We start from the raw sequence: 27899 nt of genomic DNA, 5'->3' as shown, positions 1-27899 counted from the left end.
AAGGTTAAAGTAAAAAAATACTTTTCACTCAACTCAGGTTACCTCCTAGTAATTAAAGGATCACATCAAAAATGCCTTTGTTCTTTTTGGACTACTTTTAAATCAAGAGACAAAAACCAGCACTCAATGTGCTTGCTCCAAAATGTATTTTTTTAAAAAAAAATAAAATCTAAATGTTAAAGTAAGAATTATTTGTAGATTCCCCTTCCCTCAGTTTGTAAATAGCACCGATAGTTACGGAACGTAAAGGGGTGAATTTCTCTCTCTCTCGAATAGGCAGTCTGGAAGAATATTTGATGGTCCTGGGAGTTAGGAGCTAGTCCTCTTCCGAAGCTTTGCTCTGCATGGCTACTGAAGACAAGATTGCCCTTTCTAAACTCTCATTACATCCTTGCCTTCCTTTCAGATCCACCACCTAGCTATCATAGACAAGGGACCAATCAACGCTCACCAGCCCCACCCCAACCTTTAACCAATCCCAGAATAGGGATCGTGAATATAATTCCATTTCCTTACAGGGAAGTTGGGCCAAAGGGCCAATAGTGGAAATGGTGAGCCAAAATGTGAATGGAGAAGCCTTGGCTGATGATCCTGTTTTCTTCATATATCTTCCAGGCAAGGTCTGAGCGAAGCTGGAATTGTGTGGCATCATCCCTGCCAGGAGTTATTTTGTTACAGATGAAAATGCCAATGTTAAGAGGAACGGAAAAATTGGACTACCTAGGCACCTCTTACACCCCTCAGCATTTCAGCATTTTTTAAATGGCTTGTTCTTAAGACAGTGTCTCCTTATGAATGGAGAAGCAAGTGGTGGCCTTGCCTGTCCCGGGTGGTAGTAGTAGACATTGTTGGCGGAAGCAGACATAGCCCATTCGTATCTGAATGTCTCCATCTAAATGGAAATCTCCAGGATTTGATCGCAATACGGATCAAATCTCTCATAACAGTAGAACTCAGGGACATCAAATGAAGCTGAATGTTGGAAGACTAGGATAGACAAAAGAAATTACTTTTCCTACATAGTGCATAGTTTAAAGTTTAAATTATGGAATCTGCTTCCACAAGATGCTAGTCCTACCCATTGTAGACCCACGGAAAATAACAGACGTGACTTAGATCCATTAATTTCAATACGCCTACTCTGAGCCTATTAGATACAACCCGTTTTAAATAAATAAAACTTGAATGCCTGAAATGAAAACAAATTTCACAAGAATAATGAAGAAAAAAAGAAAGAGAAAAGAGACGGGCAAGATCTGGAAATCCATTTATTTTGTCTCTGATTTAAGGCATCCATCTGTTCACTAGATCATTTGCTCCTGTTCTTGCCTAGGTGCAAAAGAGATTGGCTTTCTTTCTTTTTTACTTGACATATTCACACAAGTAGGCAATTTGTGTTGCATAGGTGTGAGGAAGCCTCTCATGATATCTCATGTTACGGTCAACAGCTGATGTCACCATGGGAAATGCCTGATCTCCCAACAAGGCAGCCATCTAGGCTTGACTGTACCCACAATGCTTGGCAAATTTCATCAGGCAATTGTTTCGATATCAGCTATTCAGTGCCAAGTGACCAATCTGAGCAGCTGCACAGGTTCAGGGCTTTGCAGGTATGCATTTGCGTATGTGTGAGAATTAACAATTGCCAGCTGTGATGCCTTTTCATATCAGATGGATATGCAGGAATCAGCAGGTAATAATGGTAATGCCATGAAAATCTACTTTGTTGTGCTGATTTCTGAAGATTCAGCTGCTCTTGAAGCCAAAAGAACAAGGTAGGCTATTGTCTCTGGACAGCTGGCAATCACATTCACTACAGTAACTAAGGAAACAGATATTAATTTTATAGCAAAATGCTTCTATCTCCCAAATGATCTGCTATAAAAATGAATGTATTGTTAGTCGCTGTAAAATATATGAGTTTAGCGATTAACTGCATCGTACCATGATCCAGTGAAAACCTATCTGTCCTGTACAGAGTTTTGAACAGGGGGGTCACACCAACAGCATACATTTAAAGCACATGGCTTCCCCCAAAGGATCCTGGTTACTGTAGTTTATGAAGAATGCTGGAAAATGTGGCTTTGTGAGGGGTAAACTACAGTTCCCAGGATTCTTTGGGGGAAGCAATATGCTTTAAATGTGGTTTGAATGAATGGTGTACATGTGACCTCTCTCCCACACAAACTCTAAATGTAAATAATGGAGGATTCAATTATTTTATTTCATAAAATTTATATATCACTTGATTGAAAAAATAACCCAAAAACCTCAAAGTGGTTTAATTACAAGGTGTAAAGTAATTCTGATGGCATAGATGCTGTTGTATTTTTACAGTCCATCTTTGGCTAGGCATTCTTTTGCTCCCTTGCTGATTACCTCTTTCCTGCCACCTCTAAATTATACCTGCTATTTTACTAGATTTCCACCAAGATTTAAAAAGAAAAAGACACCCACTCTGGCTGCATGCATGCCATACATTTAAAGTAGATTGTAAGCACATGGCTTCCCCCAAAGAATCCTGGGAGATGTAGTTTGTTCAGAATGCTAGGAATTGTACAACTCCCAGAATCCTTGGGGGCAAGGCATGTGTCTGCAATGTTTTATTAAGCTACCACTTATTTCATGGGGGCCTGTACAGATTACACCAGACCCCTCTTTCTTCTCCCCCTAAGGCACTTCCATTAGGCTTTTCAGGCTACTCAACAACATACCTGATTCCATTTTTTGCAACCTTTCTGCAAGTAAGTTTTTGGCTTGCTTGTTTCTTTGGTTTTTCAAAACGCAAACTTTGCCCAAGTTTCCAACACCCAGGTGAAAGAAACCTGTTAAAAGTATTCAACAGGCTTCCTTAGAAAAAATTGAAGCAGAATTCCTCTTGGGAAGATGTGAGTGCAAAAGAGCACGTCTCAGCTGCTCCAGTAGAAGCTGTCTGCGTAGAAGACGGAATAAAGGATCCTGCAGGTCTCTGGTCTCTCCTGGCCATGACTGAGGACTTCCTGAAAACCCGGCTGCTCTTCCTGCAAGCATCTTCAGTCACTTCTGCAATACGAGCTGCTTTCGACGCTTGGAGATAGAAAAAAACACTCTTAATTGCATCACACATCTCAGTGAGTCTGTCTACTTTCTCATCCTGCACATTTTTGCTTGCAAAGGCATCTTTTAAAAGGTGAGACTGAGCTGAAAGTAACTGATCGCGTTTGGGGAACCTGCTACCTTTTACATCTGGGACACAGCCCTCCAAATGCTCCTTCTCCCTAGAAAAAGGGAACAGAAATAACTCTGCTTTTGTCTGTTTAAGGCAGACAATTGACCACATTGGCTGTGGCTGGTGGGAGTTGCAGTCCAATAGCACCTGGAGAGCACGACATTGACTATTTCTGGTGTAGACAATACTGAGAAAGACCGACCAGCTTAAAGCAGCTTCCTTTGTTCCCAAGCAACAGCTACAACTTGGTTGCAGCAAGAACAACTGAAACTTAGGCACACAACTCCTTTGGGTGGGACAGAATTTACAGCATCGGCATCTAGGCAAGGGTTCAGCAGTTATCTGCAATCTCTTGTCAATCCTTTACTCACTTACCTGGGCTTAAGCCCCACTGAATTCCAAGCAGACATGCAAAGACTGAAAGCTGGAGACTGCTCTGTGCAGTTGTATTCTGCCTACCACCCCCAATAGTAGCCCCAGTCAGAAAAAGCCCCTAATATGCTATCGCTGTGGCTCAAAACTCTGTCCCCAAATTCTCAGCCTTGCTCCACTTCCTTACCTGCTTGCATGAGCTTCAGCTGCTTCTGTTTTTCCTCTGCAATTTTTTTCCTGTAATCGCCAAATAGGGCGCGCATCAACTGGCGCTTCTTTGCCAGCACCGCCTTCTCGCTGCGCAGAGTCTTGATGGCCCGGAGTGCCTCATCCACTGACCCAAAGAAATTACATTTTTATTAGTACTTACTACTTCTCTTATTTTTTGTGGTTTTCATTCTCATCACAAGAAGGGGCCCTGTCACAAAATGTTACAGTGTGGGCTGCGAGGGGTGGGAGATAGCACAGTCGGTAGAGCATGAAATCTTTAATCTCAGGTTTATGGGTGAGATTCCTGCAGTGCAGGGAGTTGGACTATATGTTCCTTGTGGTGCCTTCCAGCTCTATGATTCTATGATGATGGACTGTTCTAGCTCAGGGTGCTGGTGAGCCGGCCACACCCTCTTCTAAGTTACAGTGGTACCTCGGGTTAAGAACTTAATTCGTTCCGGAGGTCCATTCTTAACCTGAAACTGTTCTTAACCTGAGGTACCACTTTAGCTAATGGGGCCTCCCACTGCCGCCACACGATTTCTGTTCTCATCCTGAAGCAAAGTTCTTAACCTGAGGTACTATTTCTGGGTTAGCGGAGTCTGCAACCTGAAGTGTCACTCTGTAACATGAAGCGTCTGTAACCCAAGGTATCACTGTACCTCGGTTTAAGAACAGCCCTGTTTATGAACTATTTGGTTTACAAACTCCACAAAACCTGAAGTAGTGTCCCGGTTTGCGAACTTTACCTCAGTCTAAGAACGGAAGCGAAATGGTGGAAGGGCACTGGCGGTGGGAGGCCTCATTAGGGAAAGCACGCCTCAGTTTAAGAACGGTTTTGGTTTAAGAACGGACTCCAGAACGGATTAAGTTCATAAACCAAGGTACAACTGTACTCCGTTCCATATCTCTCTCTCTCTCTCTCTCTCTCTCTCTCTCTCTCTCTCTCCCCGCACCTGGTTTTTCACCTCATCCACCCATCAACCAATTGGTATTCTGAGCATGCTCAGTCTTTGTTGGGCTCTTTTTCTCTGCTAAAGATTTTTTATTTTTCTGTTCCCCCAAGACTGTTGGCACCTCCCTCATGAACTTGGATGACGTCCTTTTTTACACATAAGAATCCACACACACACAAGAACATAAAAAGAGCCCTGCAGGATCAGGTCAGTGGCCAATGTAGTCCAGTATCCTCTGCTCACAGTGACCCACCAGATGCCCATGGGAAGCCTCCAACCAGGGCTTCCCATGGGCATACTCAGGCAATTAGTATATAGGATTATGAAATGTGCACAACACTCATCAGCAAAAGCTCTCAGGTAAAAGTAAAGGGACCCCTGACTGTTAGGTCCAGACACGGACAACTGTGGGGTTGCGCGTTCATCTTGCACTATAGGCCAAGGGAGCCGGCATTTGTCCACAGACAGATTCTGGGTCATGTGGCCAGCATGACTAAGCCGCTTCTGGCAAACTAGAGCAGCGCATGGAAACGCGTTTTACCTTCCCGCCAGAGCGGTACCTATTTATCTACTTGCACTTGACGTGCTTTTGAACTGCTAGGTGGGCAGGAGTTGGGACCGAACAACGGGAGCTCAGCCCATCGCGGGGATTCGAGCTGCCGACCTTCCGATTGGAAAGCCCTAGGCTCTGTAGTTTAGACCACAGCACCACCCGTGTCCCTTTTAAAAGCTCTCAGAGCAGCCAACAAATCATAAAACAGAATTAAAGCATTAAAAACAACAACACACACACACATTTGCAGACCAAAATAAATGAACGTAGACTTCCTCCCTGGGGGTGGGAGAGGGGGTCCACATGGGAGAGAGACTCTGTTTAGTCCCCCCCAACTCAGTCTTCCCCTGCAAGTGGACTCACCCTGCTTGGGAGTTGATTTCCGAGTCTTCAGGCCAAGCTCCAGCTGCTCAATGCACCAGTCCACCTCCCTCTTCATCTGTTCATCTGACTGTTGCAGTAAAATTGGGGGTGGGACATAGGATAAAAGGGAGAGTCAATTAAGACTAGCTGGGCAAGTACCTCCCTCGCAACTGGCTTCCCTCTAGGTTTCAATTGGAGAGGCAATGGATTCCTCTTTCAAGGAGTACAAAAAGGGAGGAGCGGAGAGACGCTTGGTTTCCAGGCAGAGCATTTTAAAAGGCAACCACAAGATTATTATTATTATTATTATTATTATTAGAAATTAAAATGACCTTAGAGATAATCAGCCCAACCCTTTGCTCAAAGCAGGAACTGCAGTGTGGGATGCAACTACAGCAACTCTGAAAGGCGGCTGCCCAGTCTCTGCTTAAATACACCCAGCTAAGCAGGGCTTACCACCTCTCAAGGCAGCCTGTTCCACTCTCAAATGGCTCTTAACCACAGGATGTTTCTCCCATTTTTTCTCTCAGCAATGGTGGCAACTTAACCCTCTCTCTCCATTCAAACTGGTGTGCTGATAAATATGTTTCTAATGGGGGACTTAACGAAGGCTTACCCTTCTGAGATCTCAATTCTAAACAGGGTGACATTCTGCCCTTAAAATTTTGCTGCCACCAGGATAAAGCATGAAAAATCACCTACACGTAAGTGCTCGCTTCCCTCTCTCCCTTAAAGGAAGAACATTTGTAAGAACTTTCTGAGTTTGTGTTTTTCCTCCACCCTCCCTATTCCTTTTCTTTTTGTTTTATGTCTTTCAGATTATACAGTTGAGGACAGGGACTATCTTATTATTGCTATTAAAGGTCACTCTAGGGTTCTTTTTCAGTTGAAGAGTAGAGGAGGAGGAGGAGGAAGAAGAAGAAGAACTGCTATTATTGCCATTATTGCTGCTATTATTATTATTATTATTATTATTATTATTATTATTATTATTAATTATACCCTGCCCATCTGACTGGGTTACCCCTTAAGTAACAATACTTAAATAAAATACATGCTGTCAACTGGAGCCACGGGTGGCAGAATTTTGGAAATATTTATACCAAGATTTAGCCACATTCCTTCTGACCACAAGGTGTTCACATACCTGACACATGTCAGTTTGGTCAAGTCTACCTTCTCCACAAGGTCTGTGATCTCTATTTACATTGCCACCATGTACTCCTTTTAAAGGTGGTTGTTTCTTTTTCTTTTTCCTATTGGAAGATCCACCCAGCTTCGTTCCTAGGGGAAAAAATGAATAATTAATATTTATTCACCTGTCTTTTAAATCAATCAAATCCATGTAACTGTATACATATGTCTTATAGGAAAGGTTCCCACAGGCAGAGAAAAAAGGGCTCTTTATTGCATGAGATTCTTACTGCAACAATGCAATGGAAATAGAAGGTCTTATAAATGAAAGAACATTTGTTAAAAGGAGCATCGCCTGGGACCAATTCTCTACTCACTGTAGGCGAGCAGGCATACATCTATTTCAGAAACTTAATTAAAACTTGCAGTTACAGTCTCCATACCTGCTTGGGCAGCCTCTGATTTAGAAACCTCTTGCACGGTGCCTTCATCTCTTCTCCCTCCATTGCCCTTCGCAGCTGATTTATTGGGTTTTGAAAAAGTTGCACTCTCTGGCATGGTCTCTGTGGCATCTTGGGATGTGGAGTCTACCTCTCTGGCTGCTTCTACCACAGCTTCAGAGTATGGATCTGCAGCAGCAGATGGAAGAGGGGGAATGTCTGGTATGACAAAGTTGAAAGCAAACTCGGGCTTCCCTGTTCCAATATCGAGTGTCCCAGAGAGACTGCTACCAGTGGACTGCTCTCCAGAGTCATCCACCTCATGTGCTTCTCTTGCAGTTCCACCAATTTCTTCTGAGGTTCCCTTGGAAATAACAAAGTCAAACTGAAAGCTGTTGTCTGACGGTGCAAACCATGATGTTGGTGTTGCAGAAGGGTGGTTAGCTTGCTTCCTGTACACCACGCTGCTTGAACTGAAGGCATCTCCCGGCTGTATCTGCACAGTGCTCTCAGGCTTCACAGCTACAGGAGAAGGAACAGAAGGGTTAGTGTTTTCACTATGGCTTTTCTAGGGAATTGGTTATTTGCTTGCACTTCTGGCCACATCTGACGAGAATATGAGACACAACTAGATGCTGGTCTGTATTTGCTGATGGCAGCAACATGCAGCCTGAGGCTTTTGGCAACAGCAGCAACAAGCAGTTCCAGCCTTACAGGCAAGGGTGTGAGATTAACGATGTCTGAAATCTTGTCAAAACTACAGCTCTCATTGGCCTTGCTTCATACCCTCCAGTGTTTTTGCCTGGCTGGGCTGCGTCCTTGAACTCTGATAAGCCTCTTGCTTGCTTGGGCATAGGATAGAGAGGGATTTCTGAGTGTGACATTAGTACTACTTAAAGGTAATTTATATTTGTTGCCCCACCTACTTTTTCTCTGACCCCACCCACCCACCACTGGCATGGGCCCCCAAAAGGTTGCCCAGACGGAATTTCACTTCATTTCATTTTAAATTTGTATATCACCTTTCTATATTACTACACACAAGGCAGTTTACAAACTGAAGAACCTCTGGGTATAGGGCGGTATATAAATTCAATAAATAATACTGTAATAATAAAATAAATAAATAAGAAGATCACACACCTTATAACAATATGATCCAATACAAAAATAACTTTAAAATAAGCAACATATAAAATAAAGTAATATTCAATAATCCATTAGAATATAGTACACAATAAAATTTAATATCAGCAAATAATAATTAAACAGAAATTCACCCTTAACAATTACAATAAATACGTTCTAAACTGTAATCAATAAAAATAACAGCAAGTCACAGTGCATAAAATAACATAATACAAATTGAGAAGCAAAGACACACAATTTATAGTTTTATATTTAAAATTGTGGCCCTTGGACTGATAAAGGTTCCCAACTTGGAGGAAGTAGCATTGCTGAGTGATGCTTGACAGCACAGCTTTCCACCTCACCTGCTTTTGCTGCCCTCTGCCTCTCCTCTGCCATCTTGAGCCGGTAGTCCCCAAAGACATGATGCATCACCTGCCGCTTTTTCCCAAGAGGAGACTTGCTTGAGCGCAGCACCCCAAGGATGCGCCGTGTCTCCTCTACTGCTCACAAGAAGTGGAAGAAAAGACAAACAGCTCACAACGATAACTCTGCTTTTACCTTGATGCTCTTACAAAAGTATCTGACAATCCACAGGTAATCTCAGTAGCCCCTACAAGCACGCAGCCAGGTAACTCTGTAGTACTCCTCCCCTCTCTACACATGCTGTTTAACATGCAATCACTTCATTTTTTTAAAAAAAAAGGAAAGGAAAAGAGAAGAAACATTGCACTACAAAGATGCTGGGTGATTATCAATATATCTTTGAAGTTCAAGTCATGTGTGCTGTTGCCGATGTCATCAAAATGGCACAAGGTGTCTGAAGTCTGAATGGCTCAAGAGGGATGGTATAAGCAGGCTTGAGGAAACCCTAAGATTTTCACTACAGTACATAAAAACAAAACAAAAAAATACAGAAAAAACCCTAAGGGGCAGGGAACAAGCCAATGAGACCTAAGCAAGCTCAGTGGGCATGGAACGGTGGCTGGCAGCGCAATGGAGTGGCTGGTGAGAGACTGTGACATAGTAATTTGATTTAATATTTGTATTCTGTTTTTCCAACATCAAAAGCTGAGCTCAAATGGAGCAGGCTAGCAGCCTAACAGCAGCACTCCACACCACAATGTTTTGTGGCTGATCCTACTGGTTTAGGGTTAAGCCAGTGACCTTGAGACAACACACCTTGCTTTGGAGTTGGGTTGAGATGCAGGAGGCCGGTCTCCAGTTGAGAGATGCACCATTCCAGTTCCTCCTGGTATGTTGGTTTGGGAGCCTGGATCAATGGAAAGATAACAGAGATGGCATAAGGACTGCTACTTAAAAGGGGGGGGGTGTCCCTCCCTCTCTTTCTACATACTGAGAAACCCAGATGTTCCTAATGCTCTTCCTCTGTTAGTACCAGAATTGGATGGAACCCAGGCAATTTTTCAGTGGGAAACTCTATAATATTTGGTGACTGTGCCTCCTCTCTTCCACCACAGTAAAGCACAATTCCAAGGGATTTGGGGGAATGTGGGATTTCTTTCTTAAGCTTACATACATACATACATACATATACATACATACACAACCACTGTATTGAACCTGTTTGTTTTAAATTGCAATTTAGTGTGACTTGCGAACCAGATCTCTCTCTAGACATAGACATGTCCGAAGTCCAGAAATGTAAGAAAAAATGTCATCTGAAACTGGAGGGCTGGTCTCTGTATTTTAATTGTTTCGGATGTGAAGATGCAGTTATAAAACACCTTGCAGCACTGTGACATGACTTGCTGTACTTGCTAAATTTCCTCCGTTTGTAGCTTTTATAGGTGTACAGGAGCAAAGGACCCAGCAAACAGAGAAAGGCCCACACACTCCTTACCTCTTCCATTAGGATAGTTGGCAATCCAGGCTTGTGTACAAGTCCTTACACCATCATTCACCTAGAAGCACAAAATTACAGATCAACATTCCAGAACATTAGAAATTTACAGTGCAATCCTATACATGTTTACTCAAGGGTAAGCCCATCGAGTTCAAGGGGGCTTACTCCTTGAAAAATATGTGTGTATGGTTGCAGCCCTAGGCTGGGGAAGGGGCTGCAGCTCAGTGGCAGGGCATGTGCTTAGCATACAGAATGTCCTAGGTTCAATCCCAAGCATCTCCAAGTAGGGCTGAGAAAGACTCTAATCTGAAATCCTGGAGAGCCACTGCCAAGCAGTGCAGGAAATATTGACCTAGATGGAATGATAGTCTGATTCAGTAGAAAGCAGATTCCTGTGCTCCTATGACCACTGAATACAATGGGACTTACATGTGAGTAAACATGCTTTCCATGCAGATAACTCCAGGTTTAATCCACAGTATCTCCAGCTGCAAATAAGGAGCTGAGGCTGAGAAAAAGTGGCTTGCCTGAGGCTACCTATAAAGACCTGATAAGTAGCTTCCTATTTGTCCACCTAGCCCAGGTAGCAGGCTGTTGAAAAGACAGTCTCTGCTTAGAGACCCTAGAGAGCAGCTATAAGTCAGGGTAGAGACTATACTGGGCTAATTTACCAACATTCTGACTGGGCCTAAGTGAGAGTCCTTCCTAGGCAGGTGGCCTTAGGCAAGTCCCTATCTCTCTGCCTCAATCTTCATTCTGCAAAATGGGAACCATAAAACCAGTTTCAGGGTTCTTAGTGAAGCACCGAGAACCCTACATGAATGCTAAATGTTGCTCCTTTGGAGGGTGTGTGTGCACTGACATACACTTAAAATAAAGGAAGAAGGTGCACATGCTCTGGGCACATGCTCAGCCCAATAAATTGTTTTCCCCACAAGCACTGAGCTCACAGCCCTTTCATGCACAAACACACCCTCGCTTTAGTCGTTTCGGCAGCTTAATTAGGACGACACACACACACCCCACCGCCAGAAAAACTTACTATTTGTTGTTGCTCTTGTTAAATGGTTAGCAAATTCCTGGTCATTCTACGGCAAGGAACCTAGAGTTCTACCAGTAGGTCTCCCATCTATTTTAAGACCATCTATTTTAAGATCTTTCTCGCTCACCAAATGCCCCCCTTCCTGTGCCAGCTTCACAAACCTGAGCAAACTGGACTCTCTTTCAAGTTGTTATGTGGATATTCCTGCAGCTCTTCACTCCTTAATTGGCTGCTCAAGCTCTGCCATGCAAATAAGCGAGGCGGACCATGTCCGAGGCCGAACCTCTTCCCCGTCACCTAACATTCTCTGCGTTCAGTTCCGCCGTTAAGTCGTTCCGGCTATGCAACTCGCCTTGAAACTGAAGCTGTATCTTTCGATTTCTACAAATCTCTTGCTCAGGAATCGTCCACAAAGTACACCACACTTTAAGGAGGTGTTTTTAACCCCTACATTTGGGTTCATTATTTTTTTTTACTCAATGCTAACAGCTTAATCTACTCAATCATTTCTACTCAAGAGAAATTCCGATTGAGTCCAATGGGGTTTCTTCCCAGGGTTGAATTGGTATAGGATTGCAATCCTAACCTCTCTTTTAAAAAAAAAATAATGTTGTGGAAGAGGCGATAATAATAATCTCCACGGGGACATTTATTAACCGCAAGTGCCCCTGCCGGGAAAAACAGAAAAGCGCAGTCACTGAACGAATTACTGTAATTCGATCATCTTAATGATTGGTATCCTTTTATTCAACGCAGAACTGTTAACTGGTGTTAATAAAAAGGCCTCTCTCGTTCTGAAAACAGTCGGTTATGGCCATGACTAACAGCTGGATCTTTCTCATTATAATAATTATTTTGCCCTCTATGCCTTATCTAAAGATGCTTGTTTATGATGCAACATTTTCCTATATTCATTCAATACACTCTTCTGTTTTGTTTTTCTTTTGCAGTTTTGTGTCTTTGACTTCTAATGTTGACTTGTAAAATTCCAGAGAGAGAGAGAAAAAAAATCCACTCGTAGCGTTTTTAAAATACAGTACTGATCAAGGGACTGCATGGCGGTTGCAACATATCCATTAGCATTTCACAGAAAATGAAAACAGAATTACACATTTCTAACACTCCTGTTCTCACACCAAGGATCACAAGCTAAACCTCCCCTCATTACACACACCACTAGAGGCTTTCTGTTTTTCCTTAAAAAAAAAAGTACTTTCACACTTTCTGTAATTAATTGGCAAGCAATTAGCATTTATTGTTTTGGATAGAGAATTCTGCAGGGTTTATTTAAAAACTCACACAAAAAACCACAAAACTAGCTCTATCTTGGGACCTGGTAAATTGTGTCAGACTCAAGATGCATCCCCATTAAAATGGGTTTTATTATATTTGGATGTGGTGTGTGTGTGTTCTTTTTTTAGAACAAAAGTGGCAGAAGAGAGCAAATGAAAACAAGTGGGATGACATATTGGAAGCAGTGATCCAAAGTGTTAGAGAGGATATTTAGTACCTAAACTGAACTACCAGATGTGAGAGATCAATATACAGGGAAACCACTCTTTAAAAATAAAAGTGAAACATTTTCCTTTGGCAGGTAAAAGTCCAGTTCAGATGATTAGAATGAGTGTGCATGAGTGTGCACAGAATCCTTTTGAATTGTAATGATGATTACAGACTTCCTGGTTGAATCACAGCTAATAGATGAGCAAAAGAGCTATGTGCACACTGCATAAAAAGAAAAGGCTCATACGTACCACAGCTTAATAAACGAAGATAATTGTCCAGATTCACCCAGAGTTCCAGTCTATGAAAGCTGCTACTCATCAGTACAAGTTTAACTTCATTATACTAATGATTTGTGAAGTTGGTGGGTCCACTGGCCCCTTTAATTGCATATACATGTACATTCTTGAGTATCATCAGCATATTATAATTTGTAACCCCTGTAGAAGCTGGGCTGAAATTATTCTAAGTCTACTGAATAGTTTTACATTGCTCCAGGCTCTAGCACCTTAGTTACTATTTCAGAGTTTAAGTTCTAACTGAATTGCCAAAGACTTAACTTTTTGCAATTCATTGGCATTTAATGTCGACATCTGTATATTTTTCCCTTTACACTTGTGTATGCATATATACCAGAAGTGGCTATCCTGGCATGGTGTGGCCAGTCTCTCAAAAACAGTGTTACTGCTGCTTACCAGGATAGTGAGGTTGGGGGTGTGTGTGCAGGCACCCTAGCAGAGCTACCTGCCAACTGAGGATTACTCCATATATCCAACCTACAAAAATGTATGCTATTACAAGTGTGCTATTAAGATCTCACCATTTACTGTTTTTGCTGCCTAAAAAATATTTCATGATTCTTATTTCCTCTATGTCTTCCTTCTTCTTTTTTGTAATACTTAATTTTTAAGTGCTTTTAAAATGCACTCACCCCAGACTATAGAGACTTAAGAGTGCAATTCTATATGCACTAACCTGGCAGTAAGCCCTGCTGGACACAGGGAGAACTTACTTCTGAGCAGACACAAATAGAATTGCACTGTTAACTTCCAAAGACCCCAAGGAGATGGCAAAAACATGGGAAACCTGCATCCTCATTTAAGTTTAGAAGTGGGCAACCATTTGTTTATTTATTTAGAATTTAAAGATTTAGAAAACTATTTAGAACATATGTATACGCCAGCATAACCCACCGTGGCCATTTGTTCTGTGCTTCGGCTGCTTACAGTGCCAAGTCTCTAGCAGGGCCTAGGACTTTGATTCTTAACACCAACTTCCGCCATTTCAAAGACAAGAGGTCAAGCAAACAACAAATGAGCAACATGTAGCACCAGGGCTCTTGTGAATCCATGCATCAGCAACTGAGCAGCACAAATCTGGAATGTGGGACCTAGTTCAGAATTCAGGTTACAGTGGTACCTCGGGTTACATACGCTTCAGGTTACAGACTCCGCTAACCCAGAAATAGTACCCCGGGTTAAGAACTTTGCTTCAGGATGAGAACAGAAATCGTGCTCCAGCGGCACGGCAGCAGCAGGAGGCCCCATTAGCTAAAGTGGTGCTTCAGGTTAAGAACAGTTTCAGGTTAAGTACGGACCTCCGGAACGAATTAAGTACTTAACCCGAGGTACCACTGTATTGAGAATATCACCCCCACACAGACAACCCAGGCTTCTAGTCCCTGTCAGGCCCCTGCAGGAGACAGCTGGGTACACTTGCCCCAGGCCTTGGAGGGCTAAGCCAGCGGGGGGCCCTGCCAGGGACTGGCTGCTTTTTGAGTTTATAACTTTATTCTAACAAGGTCCTGCCCTGGGCCTCAGACAAGCTCTGCACAGGCCTGATCCCTGTGATTTGGACAGGTGTTCAGGAAACAGTCTCAGAAGCAGGAGGCAGAATACAAGGCCAAGCACAAAGTTTCCACATAGCTTCCTTTCTTCCCTCATTATTCCAGGAAACAGAATGCATTATGCACAGCAAACTGGTATACATATGTGCAAGATTAAGTCAGGCTTCAGAACTGAGCTGGATGGTTTTTATGCAGAACCTGACTTGCAGGATTCTTTCCTTATTGGAATATTACAGGTCCATATAAGAGCAGTGCAGAGGCAACTAGAAAGGACAAGGGATGAGGTGAGTTCTTTCGTTAGGATGGCTTGATGATGGCTGGGGAGCTAGACACAGGGAGAGGGCAAATAACAGCAACCTAAGGAACACCTCAGACATGGGCGAAAGCTCATGGTAGCGTCTCACCCTCCTAGAATTGGAATAACATGCACAAGATGTCTTAGCTGGCTTTAATCTGTGGCAAGGAAGATGACAGTAAAAGAAAAGGCACCATTCCAGCATGACAAGGGGTAGGGGTGGGTTTATGGCTGAAGGCCACAATGGAGGCACTGTGGGAGGAAAATGGCCAGAGCTCCCCTGTGGCACCTAGTGCAGAATTCAGCATTTTTAAAATCTATGGAGCAAGTGTCTAGTTCCTGTTGTTTCAGACGTGCTTGAGAAGTTCTTTAGATAATAACAGCCTCATAAGTTGATTTGCGTGTTCAGTTCAGCCGTGTGCACTACTTTCCTCCAGGCCTTTGCATTCACACACGAGAATGGGAGAAGCAAGCATCTGAAGGCAGCCAGAGAAGACAACCACCTCCAGGTTTCTGGGGCCAGGTGAGGAAATAAACAGCTCCATCCACAGCTCCTTGGAGACACGCGACTTGTCATGCGGGATGCAATTTGTGAACAGGAGAAAGGACTGCCACAGCTGGAACTTGTTTGAATAAGACTTCTTTTTTTCAGAGTCAGAGGAAGCACAGATGGCTGGTGTTCACTGGGATTGGTGGGATGGTCAGAAGATGGAGCCAGAGCCAGTGATGAGGGGAGCCACAGCCAATGGGAGGTGGAGCCAACTTATTTGAGGTTTGTCCCCCATCTGCCTGCTGAGTTGCACAAGGGCAAAACTTGAGACCAAAGAGGAAGAAGCTGCGAGCCAGGGCCACCCCTGGGTTGGTTTTAAGTAAGACGACAGGTAGGTGAGGGCTGGCTGACTGAGGGCCAACTGAGGATGGTGGGCCAGTGCCCCATTGGCCCTAATGGACCAGCCTCCACTGTGCAGGAACAAGAGAGACCGGGGCATTTGGAGAAAAAAATGCTCCACTCTGGCTAGAATCCACTCTCTGCCACTGATCTGAAGTGCTGCTGTCATAGTCTCAGCTCTAGATTTAGATGGCAAAGCTGTCCTGCCTCCAGACCTGCTGGCCTGCAATGTAGGTTGCCCGGACATGGAGGTTGTCATCCAGCAACAGGAAATCTGTATGGAATATAAATTTATGTCACTCAACAGAGGAAGTGGGATACAGTGGGCCATTGGCAGCGGGCACCTGCTGGGATTGATGGGGTCGAAGGTGGGGAGCCTGACAGTAGGTGGAACCAGAGCCAACGATAGGCTGAGCCAGAGCCAATGACAGGTGGAGCCAACTCCCTCTAGTGTTATAACCTTTCCTCCTCCCTGCTGAGTTCTAGAAAGGCAACACTGAGACTAAGGCGGGGGAAACTAACAGGCGGTGCCATCCACCTGGAGTGGATGTAAGTTAGAAGGCAGGCAGTTGGGTGGCAGTCTGAAAGTTGGTGAGGCAGTGCCCCATTTGCTGTAATGGACCAGCCATCAATGCCCAACAATGCTCAGGACCATTTCTTTTTTGCATATTTGGCACAATGCCTATTGAAACAGGCGCATGAAAAAGAAATATCCGGTCAAGACTGATGTGAGAGCAGGGATGGGGAAACTGTCGCCCTTCCAGTGCTGGTGGCCAAAGGTTATGGGAGATGAGAGTCCAGCAACATCTGCTGGGTCACAGGTTCTCCATCCCTGATGCACGATAATCCCTAAAGGAGTAGAAAACAGGCAAAGGTGCCTTTTATCAGGCCATATTATTGCCTACTGGCAGTAATTCTCCAGCATTTCAGGGGAATGTCTTCCCCATTACATGCTACCTTCTCTGTCCTCAAACTAGAGATTGCTAGGGAATGAATCTGGGTGCTTCATGAAGAATGGGTTCTGTTGCAGAGCTATGCTTCCTCCCCTTCCCAAAGTTATAGCTGCACCAAGCACAGCTTCAACTGTCCACTAGGATTCCAGTGAAACTGTCCTACTCTCTCCCTCCCTAGAACTTCACACCCTACTCCAGTTGTTGTGCTCTCCCTGATGGGGGACAAAAGAGACCATCTGCTCAGTTTGAGGATTTTCCAGCAGAAGACACACACAGGAGGGGCTTAGGGGTGGGAGGTTTGGAACTCGCTCTCCCAATGATGGCCAATACCTGCATCGGTGTCATAATCCAAGGTGCCCTTTCTGTCCTCGATTTTCAAGAGCTGAGCAGGGTGTAGAGAAGCAGCTTCCAGTGCCGTCTCTACAGAGCAACCTGAAAAAGAGAGAAGATCTATCACTACGATTTTATTTATTTGCTTAAGCAATTTACATATTGCTTAACTACAACAGACAAAATACAACAACAACAAAAAATCAATTAAAATGGTGAAATCGGACTTCAATGAAAATATGTGCAGGAATAAAGAAGCCTTCAGTAGGTGCTAGAAGCTTGACAGGGAGGGAGCCTGTTTGACCTCCAGTGGGAGTTCCATAAAATTGGGCATGCAATACTAAATGCATGGCTATTGGTGGACACAAGCTGTGCAGCCAAGCCACGAAGGACCACTAGCAGGAACTCCCCTGAAGACCTCAGTGATCTGGTGGGGATATAAGGGATCCTGAGGTGTCCTGGAGCCTTGTAAATTATTAACAGGACCTTGAGCCTGACCTGGAGGCCTACGGGCAGCCAAGGCAAACATCCCATCAGATGTCAAAGAGATAAACAACTACCTGACATTCAGAAGACATCTTAAGGCAGCCCTGTTCAGGGAAGTTTTTAATGTGTGACATCTTAGTGTATTTTTGGTCTTTGTGGAAGCTGCCCAGAGTGGCTGGGGAAACCCAGCCAGATGGGCGGGGTACTACTACTACTACTAATAATAATTTTAGCACCAGCGATAGTCTGTCCCCATCAACAATCTAGCTGTAGCATTTTCCGTCAGCTGGAGACTCCAGACCAAACTGAACGGTAACCCCACATAGAGCGCATTGCAATAATTGAGTCTTGAGGTTATCAATGCATGGATCACTGTGGCCACAACAAGTTTAAAAGCGTAGGCCCCAGTACCGATCCTTGGGGGACTCCACTTTCTCCATTTCTCCATTCAAAGAACTGTCCATTCCTTCCTGCTCTTTACTTCCTGCTACTTAATCAATCCCTGATTCACAGGAGGACCATTTTGTCCAAGAATGTATGGACAGCCACGGGTTCCCCCTTCTCATCCCACACAGAACAGCCTTACCAGTGGCATCCTTGAAATGTCGAACACATGTGTCCATGGTTGCAACGCTGCCACTCAGCGTTTTGGTCCCTGTGAAGAGGGCAGGGGTGAGAGAACAAAAGAACAAAGTTAAATGGAAAGCTGTTCACACAAGCCTATATGTGAGTCCAGTTTCTTGACTCCTGAGTAGACTAGCAAAGGATTGAGCTGTTAGGATTGAGTTTGCAGCACTTCAACACAAGTTCATTCCTTTCTTCTCTATAAGGTGCATTTTTCTTTTTCCCTTGTGGTCATTAACCTGAGCAACAGCTCTGGAAAATGCTTCAAGTTTAGCCAGTATAATTAAGAATGCACCATCACTAGGTTGTGGGAAAGGACTAAGTGTGCAATGTCTTATCCTGGTATCACACACATATGCTGGGAGATTCACTTTGCACTGGTCCATGGCTTGTGACCATAGCAGTCAGGATCAAGCATGGAGCCCAGTATGGGCTGCACACAATGTAGCAAGACAGGAAGCTGCCTTTATTGTGAGCCAGACCATCGGTCCATCTAGTTCAGTATTGCCTTCACTAACAGGCAGCTGTTCTTCAGGGTTTTGGACATGGATTTTAGCAGCTTGGAGATGCCAGAGATTGAACCTGGAACCTTCTGCATGCAAGGGAGATGCTCTGCCACTGAGCAATGGTTTGCGCAGCCAACATCATGGTGATGCCATGCAGGAAGGAGGTTGTTCCTGGTATCTGCAAGGTTTGGGCCTTCAGGAGCTTAATGGTTCAAAAGTCAGGCCACGCACTCCAACCCTGAATGAGAAAGTTGTCCAGGGTCCCGTCCTCCCTACCTGGATTCTGGGGAACTCACCTGCAATGTAGGAGTTCAGCCCATCCATCTCCACTACCTGTTGGCCCAAAGTGTGCCTGCCTGGGGCAAGCCCCATACCTGGGATGGCATCTGTCACCAGGACCAGACCTAAAGGGACATAATTGGCTCATGTTAACTCCAGTCTCGTCATAAAGGTCAGCAAAGAACATAGGAACTGCCAAGCCATTGGTTCTTTTAGCTCAACAATAGGGAATCTCTGGCCCTCCAGATGTTGCTGGACTCCCCCCTGTCAGGCCCCATCTACATTGTTTAAAGCAGACTTATAGCACTTTAAAGCAATCATCTGGGAACTGTAGCTCTGTGAAGAGAATAACTACTCTCTGCACCCTTAACAAACCACAGTTCCCAGGATTATTTGGGGAAACCATGATGGCTTTAAAGTGGCATTTGTTTATTTATTACATTTATATCCCACCTTTCCTCCAAGGACCTTAAGGTAGTGTCTTCCTGTTTTACCCTCACAATAACCCTGTGAGGTAGGTTGTGCTGAGAAACAGTGATTGGTCCCAGGCCACCAAGTGAGCTTCACAGCTGAGTGGGGGTTAGAACCCTGGTCTTCCAGGTCTTAGGCCCAACACTCTAGCCACTGTACCACACTGCCTCACTACCATTTTAAATGTATAGTGCAGATGTGGCCTCACTCTCACTAATGAACATGTTCCAGCTGATCTCTCTCTACCTCCCCTGGATTATATATCTTTAGGCACCTGGCAAAAATGTTCCTCTTCACCAGGCCTTTGGCTAATCAATATGCTACAGCCTTTTATATGTGTTTGGGGGGGGTGTCCTACTGTTTTGTTGTTTCTATTTGTGCTTTTCTCTTGTGCTTTTATCTTTTGAACAGCCCTGAGATCTTTTTATGAAGAGTAATATATAAATCTAATAAAATACATACATAAATGAATAAATCACACTGTTTCCTCAGTACCTACAGGCAGCAGCTGGGAACCGATCTAGCAAGACTAACTCCATATTCACTACTCAGGGGATTTCCTGCCCAATGGGACAAACCTTTAGGGTCAGCCCGGTGAGCGATCCTCAGGGCAGCAGGATTCGTGTGGATGCCGTCTGATATCATGCCATAGAACACTTTCTGACCTGGGGGGATCTGGTCGCTTGTGAGGAGTCCCACAATTCCAGGATCTCGATGGTGGAACTGCAGGTAGACAAAACCAGGACGAGCATCAGAATGGTGCCCCATGGAGTGTTGTTTAACTGCTAAAGAAAGGAGATTGGCAGACAGAGGAAATGGGAATCCTTCATTCAAGGCTCTCCTCCAGGTCCTCCCCCACCCCTGACTCAAGTACAGGGGTAGGGGTGGACCAGATACAGGGTCTTCTCAGTCATGGCACCAGTTAAAATTTGTTGACCTCCACCCCCACCCCGCATTCAGAAGGCATCATTCCCATATTTTTAGATGTAGCTTCACAAGCAGAAAGGCCAAAAACTTGCTTTCCAGTAAGGTAAAAAATGTGTGGAGATTCTTAAGACACCTGCCAGACTGAGAGGGAGAATATCAGGGGCTGGATCAAGGGGCCTGATGGGCTGGAAGTAATTGATGCTACTCACAGGTAACATGGCATTGAAAAGGTGAGTGATGAAGGTGGCCCCATGTTGAACAGCCTCCTCGGCATGAGACAGGTTAGCCATGGAGTGACCTAGGATCAAGGAGAACCAGGTGTCAAGTGTACTCAGCTAGAGGGACCAACGTCTGACTCAACAGAAGGCAACTTCCTATACTCCTAATATTTAGTGGGCATCCCAGCTGTTGGAAATATAATGCATTTCCCCATTTCTAAAATATGAAAACTCTGGATCCGCTTCCAGGAACCCCCACACCAAATGCATCCTTTGATCAATAATAGAATGCACAATATTATTTCCGCTGTTCCAAAACATGTGTGGACCTAAGCTTGTTCCCTGCCTGCCAGATCCCAAACCTCAAACTTTAAGGTCTCGTGCAGAGGAGGCAATTCTTACCTAGTGACACACAGATGCCACACTTGGTGAGCTCCTTGATCACTTCACTGCTCCTCTTCATCTCGGGTGCTAGGGTGACAATACGGACGCTGTCCAGGCTCCCATAGGTGTCTAGCAATTCCTGGAAGGCTCCCGTCTCGAAGGTGCGAAGGCAGTGCTCTGGGTGTGCCCCTCTTTTTTCCTTGCTGATGAATGGACCCTCCAGATGAACCCCTGTCCCATTGCAGAAGAGATGGGTGAGTTCTAGAGCAGAGTGGGGAACCTGAAGCCCTGGAGATGTTGCTGGGAAACAACTCCCATCTGCTCTGACCATTGGCCAAGTGGGCTGAGGCTGATGGGAGCTGAAGCCCAACATCTAGAGGTCCACAGGCTCCCCATCCCTGTTCTTGGATGAGGACATTGATGCCCTCTTCTGCAAGTCCCAGCCTGCAGCAAGGCAGACCTACAGAGCCAATCAACTCTGTGAGTCTTCATCGCCTTCCTCCTCATTCCCCTCTCTCGAAGCTCCATCCAGGCAAACAAGAAGCACCAACACAGTTCCAGGACACATTCCATCCAAGAAAAAGCACTGGAGGAGGAGAGGCCAGTGAGGGGAGAGGCCTGGGGGCAGAGGCCGTGGCCTGGGAAGGGTGTCCCAAGGGCCAGATAAAAAGGCCTATAAGTCACATTTGGCTCCTGGGACTGAAATTCCCCACCCCTGGAATGGTGGACTAGGAATGGAGAGACCTGAGTTCAAATCTCTACTGAGCCATAAATCTCACAGGGTCTCTTTTGGCCACTCACTGTCTTACAGCCAAACATACCTCACAGGTTTGCTGTGAGGGTAAAGTGACTGGGGAAGGAAGCACGTATCCAACCTTGAGCTCCTTGGAAGAAAGGTGAGGTATAAAGGTAACGAATATGGCAGATGTTGTCCTGTGGGAGAGTAGGTGTAACACTCACCTAGGACACCAGCTCCATGAAGTCCTCCATTTTTGACGCAGATCTGAGGCAGCACCTGGAGTCGTCAGAAACATCACAGTTAATCATTGCTGTAAACGTATGAACAGAAAGCCTTTGCCTGCTGACTTCACTTTGCATAATTAACTTGTTCAAACCATGCTGCAAGGGCGGCCGGCAAGATTCCCACTTTGCAGATGGGATACAGTCAAGCCATCTCATTGAGTATGTGGCCAAGGTGACATCTGAACTCAGGACTAAAGTCATCTGATGTCACTACATTCAGTGCTGAATTGGCTAAAGTGTGTGGTCCCATAGCTGCAATCGTTCACTTGCCCTGAACCCACATGAGTACAAATAATCAAAGAGCATCCCAACTATCTTGCCTTAAGAGTCAACTTTGGCTGTTTGGAGTGGGGACTCAGACCAGTGATCCTTCCTCAGCGATGGATCCCAGGAACTTTGGGAATTGTACCTCGTTGAGGGTGACAGCAGCCTCCTGACGACTCAGCACCCTTAACAAACTATACTTCCCATGATTCTTTGGGGGAAGGCATGGCTCTTTAGAGTGGTATCAGAGTACTTTAATTGTATGGTGAGGATGGGGCCCTAGTCAGAGAGGCACTTCAGGACAAACCTTCTTCTGGGCCCAGTTTCCTGGTCGCCTCATGGACCCATGAAACCAACAAGGCCTCAGCCCCACGAGACAGAGAGATATCACAGTCTTAGAAAAATGGGCCTTAGCCCTGTTTCGGGTTCCTGATCGGGTATCCCTAAGCTCCTGATCGGGTATCCCTTTATTGACTTGGTTAAGACAATCAAATATGTCTTTCACCCTCCATTGACACATGGAAGCTTGTGGAGAGACACTTCCATTTGACTGCTGTTCTTGCAACGTCTAAAATTACAACCATCACCCCTGTTTTTCTTTCTTTTCTCCACAACTATTAAGCTCTGTATTCCCAGTGTGGGTATGCGTTGTTATTTGATAGGAAACATAGATATATATAGGTCCATGAAAACAGCACCTTATCAACAGTCTAAAGTTTGACAACTAGCAATCTCAGTTTAGAGTCCAACCATTTACTTCCTCATTTGGGAAGGCTGCAGACAGACAAGGACACATGAGCTGAAGAGGTACTCCACCTTAGATGGGAGGAGCTGTTGCTCAGTGACTGAACAAAAAGACCACATTCACACCGTACATTTAAAGCACTACAATACCACTTTAAACAGTTGCTACCATTTCAGGGGGTGGAACTGTCTGTCTCAGAGGCATGCAGGAGGTCCTAGGTTCTGTCCCCTGCCTCCTCAGGTAGGTCTGGGAATGTCCCCTGCTAAAGCTCTGGAGACTTGCTGCCAGTTAATATAGACAGCAATGAGCTTGACAAATCAGTGGCATGAGTCAGGAAAAGGCAGCTTCCTCCGTGCCTTCTCCTTTCTGTCAGTGTTGTGCTTGTAAAATTCAGTAGGGAAGAGGATGGGGACAAAACTGGAAGAAGTTGGCTCTGCCTGTCATTAGCTCTGGCGCCACCTACTGTTGGGCTCCCTGTCTTCTGCCCTACCAGTCTCATTGGGAACCAGCCACCTCGGGTACCAGGCGACAGGCAAGACTTCTCCCATGATCCCAGAGAACTCTAATGCTACTGGGATTAATTTGACCAACCTGTGCTTGCTTTAAGGAGAAAGAACAGAAATGGACAAGAGTTTGGGGTGTGTGCATCTAGATGGAAATAGGCACAGAAGGCAGCTCAACTATCAGAGGCCCATCCAGGCCTTCACAATTTGTGAAACAACATGAACAACACAGCTTTGTATTGTGGTATGTCAGACTCTTGTGGGCCTCACTCTGCTGCTCTGTTTTTGGAATCCCAGGCAAACAGCAAAGATGGGCGATTTATCACACTTCTGTAGGCTGCCACACATGGTTGGCTGTGTTCGACTCGCAGGTTGTTCAAGGCGTGTAAAAGCTGCTTAGAGCAACATTAGATCTCATGAGTAAGGAAGGGTCTTCATAGGGCCCTATTCTTGCTTACCTTGTGATATACAGATGATGGTGAGGACACCAGGGTCGGGCAAAAAGAGGTCACTCCGTGAGACAATATTTTCTGGGCAACCAGTGAGATTCCTGCTCCCACATCATCTGTGGCCAGAGAGAAATCCACTCCAAAGCCTCCTGTGTGAAGGAAAGAACAGAAAAGTTGTGACTGGCTATGCTATGAAAACTAGGTTAGCCATCCCTAACCATGTGCCCTCTAGATGGGTGGGGCATGCATAAACAAATAATGTAGTTGATGCAGATTCCCATCTCCCTAACCTAGCTAGTTTGGCCAATGGTCAGGAAAGATGGGAGCTGTAGCCCTTAACACCTGAGGGCACCAGGTTGGAGATGGCTGATCCAGGGTGTCTCTGGAAGCAGAAGATGTACAGGAGTAACATATCACTGGTTGAGTGGAGAGATCCTGCTTTCCAGCTCCCTTGAACTGTACAAATGCCTCTTGCTTGTCCAGATGGGCAAACACAGGCCTAGAAATCTCTGGCTTTTGTGTGGCTGAACTGCAGCCAACTGTACAAATGTTAAGATTCAGATTTGTTGTCTCACCTACCAATGTCATGTGGATCCTGACGGCTGAAAACAGCTACCCACTCCTGATCTAAATATAGTCTAAAATTGCTCAGTTTGGTAGGGCATGAGACTCTTAATCTCAAGGTCATGGGTTCGAGCCCCACATGGGGCAAAAGATTCCTGCATTACAGGGGGCTGGACTAGATGACCGCTGTGGTCCCTTCCAACTCTACAATTCTTTCATTCTATGATGACTGTGGGCTTCCTAAGGGATACTTGTTGCTCATATATATGTAAAAGCTTAGAACCCACAAAATTATGAATAATTTTGTTTTCTTCCAACTTGCCTCTCTTATCTAACTCTTCTATGCTTTTTCTGCAAGTCACATTTCCACGGCAAAGATTTAAAAAGATTCAAGCATGGACTACACAAGCCGAATCTACAAGGCAGCAATTTCTGCACTGCTTAAACCATCCTAATCCTCGGTGTTCTCTTGTACTAGAATTATTCCGATACCTTACCATTGATCTGCACATCAATGAAGCCAGGTGCCAGGATGCTTCCCTTGCAGTCCAGCTGGACGTCTGCAGGTTTCTTTTCATCAAAGAACAGCTTCTCTGGGTTTAGGATCTTTCCTTCTCTCACCCACAAGTCCTCTCTGAAAACAGAAGCAACCAGTAACCTAGAACACAGCCAGACCTGGGAGAAAGCCATGTGTCTGCAAGTACATTTAATAAAAAGCAGCAGATTTCACTGGAACTTTGTCTACAAATGCTAGCAAGTTGAAGAAATTAGCATTGTCTTTACAAAGATATTTGATCAGGAACAAACACTGGTACATGTAAACATACAAGGCTGGTTCAGATGTAAGTATAAACCATAGTTTAGTGTTACAAAAAACAAGCCTAGCCTCCACAGAGGCTCACATGCACATCCTCCCACTCTGGCATGGCCACAAGGAAGAGTTCAGAAGATTTTAATTCCATTTTTTATTAGCCTCAGTTTGCCAGGTCACTGGATCCAGGACATACTGTGACCACTCTCTACTATGGCTACACACCTTAAGGCCGTCACAGACAACAAGAAACAAAGCATCTCCCCCTCACACTCACCTTTGCAGCTCATGATTCTTCAAAATCCAGCAGTTAATAAACTGGAAGACTGGAGCATCTGAGGTGGCTTTGTCAGGTGGCATCATTCAGGCATTCAGGGAATGCACCTGGTAATGAGAAAGGAAGCAAAACACAGAGAGAATAGGTGGGAAAATAAAACAGTTCTGCTTCTTGGCTCACACCTTGAAGCAGCCATTCCATCTGGTTACCTGAATTGTTTCCTTCCCTGCCTGTCACCATAAGAAACCTTAAAAACCAATGACTGGGTTTGCTTCTCCCCCCTCCTTCCTCCATCTCCTTTCCCCCCCGTGTTTTGTCATTATCTTTTAGACTTGAGGGCAGGGCCCGTATTGGTTTGGTTGTTGTTGTTCTTATTTTATTAATCTGGAAGTGGGGCCAAAAAAAGGGGCTTAAATTTAAAAAAATGTTCTTGAAAGTGTAGGTGCAATGCCTGGTAAACTCAGCAATTAGATGGCATACTCCCTTGGATCTCTCTGTGGCAGAAACAAAACCATACAAAAGCTCCAACATTTTTATTTATATGATTGACAAGAGTTCTGCTTTTCTTGCTGCAACATTTTGCATTCTATTCTTTAAAAAAGAACAGAATGCGTAAGGCACATCACAGAGGTCAGAGGCAGCCCTCTTTAAAAACACAACTGTGCATGTGCAGAGTGCATTTCCTTCATTAATGGGCAACTAGAAGCCACCACCATACATTAGTCCTGGCAGGGGTGGCCAATGTGATGCTGAACGCCTACATACGTTTGCAAATAAACTGTAACTGTTTTCCCTGCAGTAAGAATAATAAGGTAAGAACCACCCTCACTGCTGCCTCTGCTCATAAGAGGAGCCCTGCTGAATCAGGCCAGTGGCCCATTTAGTCCGGGATCCTGTTCTCACGGGACGCGGGTGGCGCTGTGGGTTAAACCACAGAGCCTAGGACTTGCCGATCAGAAGGATGGTGGTTCGAATCCCCGCGATGGGGTGAGCTCCTGTTGCTCGGTCCCAGCTCCTGCCAACCTAGCAGTTCGAAAGCACATCAAAGTGCAAGTAGATAAATAGGTACTGCTCCGGCGGGAAGGTAAACGGCGTTTCCGTGCGCTGCTCTGGTTCACCAGAAGCGGCTTTGTCATGCTGGCCACATGACCCTGAAGCTGTCTGCGGACAAACGCCAGCTCCCTCGGCCTATAGAGTGAGATGAGCACACAACCCCAGAGTAGGTCACAACAGGACCTAATGGTCAGGGGTACCTTTACCTTTACCTTTTACCTGTTCTCACAGTAGCCAACCAGATGCCCATAAGAAGCTCTCAAACAGGACCTGAGCACAACAGAAATCTCTCCTCCTGCATTTTCCAGCAACTGGTGCTAAAAATATTTTAATCACCAAGATGTACAGCGTCTGCCAGTCTGTTTCTAGGTGCAATTCAAAGTGCCAGTTTAAATCTTTGGTTGCACCAAATTTTATTTTATAAAGCTAACTAAAAAAGGAAAGGAAAAAGTAGTAAACAAATTAGTTCAGCTTCACTATTTTATATTAGTTCTTAAAATCTCAAGCCTCTTAATAAGTTTGTAAAAACACAAGGTATATAGGAATATGTGATATAATTATATTACAATAATGTAAATAAATTATATAGATGTATATTCTCCTGAAAGTTATTGTTCTAAAACATATAAAAAATAACAAGTCTAGTTGTGCTCCATTTATTGCACTGTGGACTTTATACTGCCTTGCGGAATATTCTAACGTTTAAAGGAGGGTTGTAAATCATATCTAAATCACTACAATGCAGGGCAATGAAATCTACCGTGTCAGCCTCCTCCGCCTTCGCTTCTATTTTCAAGACTGGTAGCAAATCGGCCCCCATCATGTCAATGGAGGGGTGATGGAGAGGCTCAGCCCAGCGTATCAGTTCGGAAACTGAGGAGCGTGATGTCATCTGTCACTCATTGCGGGGGGGGGGGAGTTGCCCAAGAAAGAGCAGTCCCGCCTACATTTGCATAAATTAGCATGTGCTTTACACAAGCACCTTCTCCAGGGAAAGGAGAGGTGTTCCGAGTAGCTGCTGAACCCCCGTGGTTTCCCTCGGAAAGAAGCGCAGAGCATTGGCCTTACCGGCTCCCAACACATAAGCCGTCTCTCGGGTCGCCCAACTTCTGCCTTAACGCTCTTCTCTAGCAGCGGATCTCGCTCACGTGACAAGTCTTTCCTCGTCAGCTGATAGGAAAGACTGGGGGGGGGATGGGCTCCCTACGGGCACGTGAGCGGCATAG

General features: G+C 44.9%; 2 protein-coding genes across 5 annotated transcripts; both read right to left on the bottom strand.

The window, feature by feature from the left end:
• Positions 1-1254: 1254 nt before the first annotated feature.
• Positions 1255-11892, bottom strand: LOC308573195 (UPF0488 protein C8orf33 homolog). 3 transcript variants are annotated; one of them, XM_081169900.1, is made up of 9 exons: positions 11401-11892; positions 10229-10289; positions 9547-9637; positions 8730-8867; positions 7240-7758; positions 6810-6946; positions 5663-5750; positions 3768-3914; positions 1255-3066 (listed from the first exon to the last, which is right to left on the bottom strand). In XM_081169900.1, exons 2-9 carry the CDS (start codon positions 10235-10237, stop codon positions 2852-2854), a joined length of 1344 nt encoding a protein of 447 aa, XP_081026026.1. In that variant the 5' UTR covers positions 10238-10289; positions 11401-11892; the 3' UTR covers positions 1255-2851. The 3 variants fall into 3 exon arrangements, with proteins under 3 accessions (XP_081026026.1, XP_081026024.1, XP_081026025.1); XM_081169898.1 differs by having other exon boundaries at positions 11435-11889; XM_081169899.1 differs by lacking the exon at positions 11401-11892 and adding an exon at positions 11274-11394.
• Positions 11893-14690: 2798 nt separating this feature from the next.
• Positions 14691-27843, bottom strand: AMDHD2 (amidohydrolase domain containing 2). Of its 2 annotated transcripts, none has more exons than XM_081169904.1 (12): positions 27742-27843; positions 25621-25727; positions 25030-25166; positions 23978-24117; positions 21945-21999; positions 21003-21215; positions 20592-20680; positions 20034-20178; positions 19002-19109; positions 18162-18230; positions 17090-17191; positions 14691-16080 (listed from the first exon to the last, which is right to left on the bottom strand). In XM_081169904.1, exons 2-12 carry the CDS (start codon positions 25704-25706, stop codon positions 15992-15994), a joined length of 1233 nt encoding a protein of 410 aa, XP_081026030.1. In that variant the 5' UTR covers positions 25707-25727; positions 27742-27843; the 3' UTR covers positions 14691-15991. The 2 variants fall into 2 exon arrangements, with proteins under 2 accessions (XP_081026030.1, XP_081026031.1); XM_081169905.1 differs by lacking the exon at positions 27742-27843 and adding an exon at positions 27434-27644.
• Between the last annotated feature and the right edge of the window lie 56 nt (positions 27844-27899).

This window comes from Podarcis bocagei (genome assembly GCF_964188305.1).
Source record: "Podarcis bocagei genome assembly, chromosome: 14".
NCBI classification, from domain to species: Eukaryota; Metazoa; Chordata; class Lepidosauria; order Squamata; family Lacertidae; genus Podarcis; species Podarcis bocagei.
This window is presented reverse-complemented; position numbering and strand designations above follow the sequence as displayed.